Below are 7,781 nucleotides of genomic sequence, written 5' to 3'. Positions count from 1 at the left end.
GAAAATGCCATCAAGTAGATTCAGAAATATCACAATTATCATTACAGAATTAGTTCTACTTGAGCATTATAAACAGATAAGCTAAAATAATGAGCCAAGATAAGTCACATTGATCTTTATTCATGTAACAAATTTACACACTGTCTATTCATTTAAACATTATACACAGGTTGTCAAAATTATGTACAAAAAAAAAGTTCAGCTTGATGTGCTCAGCTTTGGCTGTACACTTCTCCATAGCCGCACTGTGTCTCTTGGTGGCGCTGTAGGTCCACCCTGCGCTGGAAGGTGAGCTGACAGCGGGAGCAGCTGAAAGGCCGGTAGCTGTTGTGCTTTCGGCTGTGGGTGATGAGGTTGGAGCTCTGGCTGAATCCTTTACCGCACACCTTGCACACGTGTGGTTTCTCTCCTGCGCAGGGAGCAGAAATAAGGCGAGCCCGTAATGATTCACGCTCAAGTTTAACAGAAAACCTATATCGCGCGTCTCCCTCTCACCTGTGTGTATGAAGGTGTGTTTCTTCATGTCAGACTTCTGGTGAAACCTCTTGCCGCAGTACTGGCAGGGGTAAGGCCGCGTGTCGGAGTGGATGAGGAGGTGAGTGGACAGGGTGGACGAGCGCTTGAAGACTTTTCCACACACTTTGCAGCCAAAGCTTCGCTCCTGGACACAAAAAATGAAGCTTACGATAAGTCACGGTAGAGCGCGCGCGGCCAATGTACGGAGGCCTTTGTTCTCAACCCCACCATCACGGGTTCGAGTCCCTGGCCCGTTAGCCTTTGCCGCAACTCTTCCCTCTACCTCACAACCCACTTTCCTGTCAGTATACTGTAAAATAAAGCGCACTAGCCAAAAGTCCTTAAAAAAGAAAGAAAGAAACACTTAAAGAGGTAAAGACCTTTGCTCTGCTGTAGCTGCCAACTGCTCGGAAACCAAAGGGCACGTGGGAAATGTCTGCAGCAGCCAGGGATCTCGACAAAGGGATGGAGAGGGTGTTGTGCACTTGGTCCCGCAGACTCCCTGACATTAGGACATCTGAAAGAGACTGAGGAGAAAGGAACAAGAAGAATGAGATATATTCATGTTAGATAAAGGGTTCAGTGGATTCACTTTGCACAGAAATAGGTGAGCTACTACAAGAAATCGCTTAAGCTGTGACAATGACATTGAAATTTATTTCAGATCACCTTTGCAATAGACATAACAATTGCTAGTTTATCTAAAATTTAAAAACCAGGAAAAAACATCAAAATCATACGATTTTCTCTTTTTTGTTTTAACATTTTTCATTCAGTCAGTGATGGTTCTAGCATAAATGTCAGACTTCCTTCTGTGTCTGATTTGTTTTAGGAATAAAACAAATAATTCCCTCTGCTTTTTTATTTATCTTTTTTAACAGTATCTGTTTAATATATTCAGATTTAAAGAATCTGTAAGCAATCTACAGGAAGTGTAGAATGATTCAGAGCAAGGTTGTCTAGTTTGAAGTTTTGGTAACACTTTATTTGAAGGGGGTGAATAAGACTGACATGACACTGTCATAAACATGAATAAGTCTTCATGAATATTTATGACTGTTGACATAAAGTGTCATTCGGTAAATTATGACACTTTTAATACAAAGTTGACATTATCCAAAATGTCTTTGTTATGACAACTTGACATTAACCAAGAAATCATTACTGTTTAAACTTTACCTTTAATAACATAAAGTTACCTGATTTTTAAAGTGCAATCAGTAATACTTTTATAACAAATTTATATCAGTAATTATTTTTTGGTTAATGTGAAGTTGTCATAACAAAGACATTTTGTATAATGTCAACTTTGTATTAAAAGTGTCATGATTTACCGAATGACTCTTTATGACAACAGTCATAAATATTCATGAAGGCTTATTCATGTTTATGACAGTGTCATGTCAGTCTTATTCACTCCCCTTCAAATAAAGTGTTACCGAAGTTTTGGACTTCAACCTAGAGAGAGAGATCCAGGTTAATTTGACAAAAAGTCAAATAGCCATTCTGTTTGAAAATAGGAAGCAGAGAGTGGGATACCAATTTCAGAGCATCGGTGCAAAGTTGTATCTTCACACAGTTTATATAACAGGGGAGTGCCCAATTCCCACTGACCGGACTTGTAAATGAGCAACAGAAAGCGTGTTTGTTAGAATGCCGTCCTCTGATGAAAGAGCTCCCTTGGTGGTGAGCCATATCTCCTATATATATATAAAAGCTACAGATGTTTATATTTTACATGATGATCATCTTCAAAACAATTTAACCAAGTAAACTCAAACCAAAAAAAAATAATACAAACTCCATCACAAAACAAAAGCTAGTTAAGACACACATAAAATTAGCATTGATAGAGATATTCTTATGTTAACATAATTATTCCTGATAACTTTTCAAATGTTATTGAAACAGATAATAGACGAAGATTTCATAGAAAACATCTGCTGCCAGCTCTCCCTCAATCCTAAAACTGATTAAGGTTGAAAAATTGCATAATTTTGGAATAAATATTTTAAAATACAGTTGTTTTGTAATGGAATTTGTTTCATAGAGAAACAATTGCTAATGGTTTCTCTATGAATACACATTTTGTCTGAGGAAAGAACAGCAGGATACCATCAGCATGTGGTTTTACTCGGATAGCAAAATAGGGAATTTAATTATTATTTTTTTTACAGTCTGTTATTCTTTGTTTCTCACCTTTTCACAGAGCGGACAATCCCTGACCGGTGATTTGAGGTCAGTGTGCGATGTGTGGTTGAGCAACAAGAAGACGAGCCTCTCCAGTTCTCTCTCTCGGTCGGATTGTTGTCGGTCAGGCGACCATGGAGCGACAGGCGTGGGATGGTCTTCCTTCTCCACAGGGGCTTTAGTCAGAAAATAAAACAGATTTTTTTTAACCGGTGGGTTCCAAACTTATCGCCGTCCAATCAACATAACAGAGGAAGAGACACAAGACCCGGTTGAGTCTACAAGCATTTCTACAAAATCAAGCCAACATCAGCATCAGCAGTCAGTATATTGCTTTTATTTGTCAGTGCAGCTTTTTATCTCCTAAAGTTTGCAGCATAAATGTGCTTTACTTTTATCATGTTTGGTATTTGGCTAACTTTCCCCTGATTTGCAATGTCATTTGGAGTCTAGACCCCAGTTGGTCGGTCAAGACTCCCCCAGTGACTCAATCTACCTCAGCTTGCTCTTAACCCAGCTGAAAGTGTTCTCTAGTACAATTAATATTAAATTTTGCTCTTCATTTGCTAATTATCATCTTGTTATAAAAACAACTAATGCAAAAAGTATCATTTTTAAGAAACGGGCTCATACCTGAAAGCCAGAGCTTATCTTTTGGGGTTCTGTAGGAGCAGTTTGCCAGTCCATCAGTGAGAGGGTTTCTGATCTCTGGGGATAAAGTTTGTGGAGCATCTTCAGGAAGCCCAATCCCATGCTTGGCGTTAGTTTCAGCCTGCCGTCTGGAGCAGTGGTTCCTGGGCGGGCTGAGGGGATGCGTCCGTTTGGTCTTGACGAGGAACGAGCGCGGCATGGCAGAGGTAGGCGTCTGAGGGAGTGAAGATGGTGCACTGTAAATCTGCAGGAGTCTTGAGAAGCCAACTCTTTCATGTCACTTTTAGAGCCCCGCACACACTCAGATGTCGCGCACCTGTCTGCTCATCTTCAGTTACAATGTCAAAGTTTGAGGTTTCCTCAACAAATACAGGCTGCCACCTGCATAAAGGTTTTGAGGGCTTTCACTAAGGAAAACCCTGCTCTGCTGGGAGGGAGCTTCGAAACTGATTCCGTCGCTGCTTTTTACATGAAGAGTGTAGTGCATGTTTACAGCAAAAAGCAAACACAGTCCAGTTATTAAAACCTAAAAGTAGGATTATATCATAAAAAAAAAAAATGAAGAGCTACAAGTCTCTACTACAAGTGTCTAAAACATTCTCCAACATGTGTTAACATCACTGTGAGGTTGTCGACGGGTGGTGAAGTGTAAGAGAGGTTACTTGTAAAAGCCATGTCTCTTTATCTTTTAACTTTTTTCTTCTTCTCACTTTTGTAAAAAAAAAAAGAAAAAAAAAAGAAATGCATAAGCCCACGAAATACAGTCGCAAAATAATTATACCTTCTAATCTGGTAAATCTGTTGTATATCATTTAGCTGCTGACGATTTTGAAACTTTTAACTCCAACACAAGATTGTTGTGGGAATACACAAATAATGATAATAATTGGTACTTAAAACTACCTTGTGCTAATTTGAAATTTGAAAGCCAGCTTGGAATGGTTGACCTTACCTCAGTATTGCGCAGCTAAATGTTGACTGCTTCTTGTGTCCTCATTGCTCGCAACATCCTCATTTCTTTTTCTCACACCCATCAACCGACGGCATGTCACAAAGAGATTTGATTTGATTTTGAAAAGCCAGCTGAGGATTGTTTTACTGGAGGTGAAGGAAGTGAAACCACCTGAGAAGCTTATTCTTTTAGCTCTCAGGAGCTAAAAGAATAAAGACTAGAACGTTCTAAGTTAACACCTCAGAGGCAAGCAAACCCTGTCTATTATTTATCTCTTCTGACACTTTTTCTTGTCGCCAAACTGTCAGAAACAGAGTAGCAGCTTGGTCTTGACTGTGAATACGTTTTGAGCCGACCCCTCAAAAGTGTGATGACTGTAAAACCTGTTAAGCTTTTGTTTTTGTTTTTTGTTTTTTTTAAATGTGGGACCAGTTTCCCCACTGATGGATTCATGTTGCAATGACTGTTCACCGTGGGTGGAACTTACAAACACACCAAGCATTGTTTGGAAAGTCTAAATATCTCATCGTTCTCATGTGAACACGTGAACCTTTGCAGCCCGTATAGGTGGGATACCTTCAGGGTTGTTCAAACCCAGTTTGTGGAAATACCCTTTGTGTTCAACCCATCTGGGAGCTTTTCTTTGCCACGTGTGAGTCATTTTTCACGTTCACCTACCATCAGTGGCGAGAACGTTCAGCTGACTCTAGCTAGGGATGGGAAACATAGACCCAGACCCAGAGTTTGTTTGTGCTTTGTTGTGTTCGTTGTCATGACGACGGAGGTGATGATGCAACTCATTACAAACTGTAACCTGGTTATAATGGTTATGGGTTTTTACATTATAGTTTAGTTTTATTTTGCTGTGACTTTTTTTTAAATTAGTTTTTAGTGTACTTTTGCTAGATTTTATCGGTTGCTATTATTAATAATGAAGCTCAGTTTCAGGTTATCTGTTAATAGTTACAGTAGAAGTTTTAGTTCTTTCATACACTGGAAAATTTTTAGGTACAAAATTCAAAAAAGGTCAAAGATTTGTATTGTGATTATGTTTACATTGATCGGGTGATGGATACTCAACGGAAGATAACATTTTCAAAAAAATGTATTTAATTATTGTTGAACAACAAACTTATTCTGCCGTTTTATCAGTATTTTTGCGGACTAGATTAAGTAGAGGAATATGGCGTGACGGGATTTGCTGACATAAACTTCTTGTGTGTGAGGGAAAAAAATCAGTTTGAAAGGCTAATAAATAGATTCATTAACACAAAAATGAAGTAAATTACACCTGTAATTTCAGTATATTTTAGTTATTTTAGTTTTCCCCTATTAATTATTGATTTTATTTATTTCAGTTAAAATGATTCCTCAGTTTCAGTTTTTGCTATTTTATTTGTTTTAATTATTTATATTAACTCTGGATCTCACTGGATATATCAGTGTAAAGTCTAACAAAAAAAACAACAACTGTAAAACAACAACGACTTTGATTATATTTTAAAAGAGAAATCCATGATTTGTTTTAAGCTTTTATGGAAACGACTGAGGGGGAAAAATGTTTGCAGAGCAAAAGAAACTATTTCAATTTTATGTTCAGTTTCAAGGTTAGAAAACACCAAGAACAATCTGAATTTATCACTATTAAGAATTATTTATTATAATCAAAGTACGTTTTTACAAAATCTGAAATGCAAAACTACTTCTAAATGTTTTTCCTTATTCTGAGAAACAGAAGAGATGTCTGAATAAAATTAGCTAATTTAACTTGAGGTTGAAAAGGTTTATTTGGTCAAACTTAAACGAAAGTACAGTGACGTACTAACTGCTCGCCCCAGCTACCACGATTAATAATTGTGAAATCGGAGCTCAAGTTCAAGAAATGTGCTCAGAACTACACATGAGAAAGTCCGGATGATGAAGCTGTGAGTCAGAATTTAAAGTTCCCACAAAGATGTACTAAAATGCAAACACCCTCAATTAAAATGAAACTTTTCTCAAAAACAGAAAAAATAAAACAAAAAGTTCAAGTTAAGGGTTTGGACTGAGCTTTTTCAGGGGCAACAGGGTAAAATTAACATGTCTTGGTCTATGATTCAAAGAAATAGCTGAAAAAAAGCTCTTGCTCTCGTCCATTTAACATCTCTTGAACATTTTTAAAACAAATATTTTCCTAAATGAAAATATTTTTCCTTTTCCTTTGCTCTTGTATTACACAAAAATTTAACCTGGATCTTTTGTCAGAGCCACAATTAAACTCTTTTCCTACTCTCGACTCCTTTTTCTGCTCTAAATACACTTCTAGAGTTCATACTAGCGAAAGCATTCAATGTCATCTGCATAACAAGAGAATTTATCATAGCACAATCAGCCTCTGCCCCCATTAAGAATAAAAACAGATAAGGCACTCTGTACTTGATCTCAGTTTTGGGAATTTGAAGCATTGTTGACTCATCTTCACAATGGTCGGAAAAGCAAACCACATTGAAAATATCTTTATTTATTACTGCAAGGCAAGTAATAAATATCTTCCCGCCGTCTACTCAATGTTAGTGGGATTTCCTAATAAAAAATATGCTGCAAAATAAGACGAAGAGTGTATAGCTTTGATTTTTTTCAAATTTAGGGATCGGTTGCTCTATGGATCTTCTCCTCATCTGGTGTAACCATAGTAACTCGATCACTCTCGTTTTTGCAAGCTTGTAAGAGATGTGTTTCTCTGAATCCTGCAACATCTTCACTAAAGTTTTTTTTACTACTGCTTATGTGAAACATGAGTGTGCCACCAATCAGGGGTGCTGTGGTGGCGCAGGGGTTAAGCACAACCCACATATGGAGCCCTTAGTCGGCCATCACAGGCTTGATTCTCAGCCTGTTGACCTTTGCCGCATATCTTCCCCTTCTCACATTACCCACTTTTCTGTCAATTAACTATCAAATAAAGGCCACTAGAGCCAACAAAATCTTTAAAAAAAAATGTGCCAGCAATCATTGAAAGTGAAAAATAAACAGTTTAACTTGTAGATGTCACAAAGTTTATATGCAGGGGAACCATGTTTGAGAAACATTTTGGTGACAAATCTGACTTCTATGGACACGTTTCAAACTTCAAACATGGAAATTACAAATTCAGAAAAATGGGCCTTTCAATCACAAAAACAAACAACATAAACACTAATCTAAAAAATATCCAGGTACTAAATAAGTAGTTCTGCCGTACTTTTCATTCTTGGAAAACGTGAAAATTACTTACTTGGGACAACTTTATTATTATCATCATAGTGTAAAGGACCTGCATCAGCGCTGCTCTCAGCTTCTGAGTGCTGCATTGTTTTTACCCTTCCTCACCATTTCAACATCTCTGAAACTCCAACTTCACACCATTTGTGTGTGAGGGTGTGTATTCCTCACCCTCACCCCGAACACACACACACACACACACACACACACACACACACACACACACACACAC

General features: G+C 37.8%; 1 protein-coding gene and 1 long non-coding RNA gene across 2 annotated transcripts; one reads left to right on the top strand and one right to left on the bottom strand.

Annotated features, from left to right (window-relative positions):
* Nucleotides 1-99: 99 nt before the first annotated feature.
* LOC103154950 (zinc finger protein 239) lies at nucleotides 100-4,699 on the bottom strand. Its single transcript, XM_007576437.2, has 6 exons — nucleotides 4,310-4,699; nucleotides 3,340-3,571; nucleotides 2,716-2,882; nucleotides 897-1,043; nucleotides 496-661; nucleotides 100-409 (listed from the first exon to the last, which is right to left on the bottom strand). Exons 2-6 carry the CDS (start codon nucleotides 3,554-3,556, stop codon nucleotides 213-215), a joined length of 894 nt encoding a protein of 297 aa, XP_007576499.1. The 5' UTR covers nucleotides 3,557-3,571; nucleotides 4,310-4,699; the 3' UTR covers nucleotides 100-212.
* Nucleotides 512-2,809, top strand: LOC107833559 (uncharacterized). The gene is made up of 3 exons (XR_001659322.1): nucleotides 512-595; nucleotides 913-1,123; nucleotides 2,726-2,809. It is a non-coding gene; the product is annotated as an uncharacterized LOC107833559 (long non-coding RNA).
* Nucleotides 4,700-7,781: the final 3,082 nt, after the last annotated feature.

This window comes from Poecilia formosa, unplaced genomic scaffold (assembly GCF_000485575.1).
Source record: "Poecilia formosa unplaced genomic scaffold, Poecilia_formosa-5.1.2 Scaffold407, whole genome shotgun sequence".
Classification (NCBI taxonomy): domain Eukaryota; kingdom Metazoa; phylum Chordata; class Actinopteri; order Cyprinodontiformes; family Poeciliidae; genus Poecilia; species Poecilia formosa.
The sequence above is the reverse complement of the archived record's forward strand: the minus strand, read 5'-3'. Positions and strand labels throughout refer to the sequence as shown.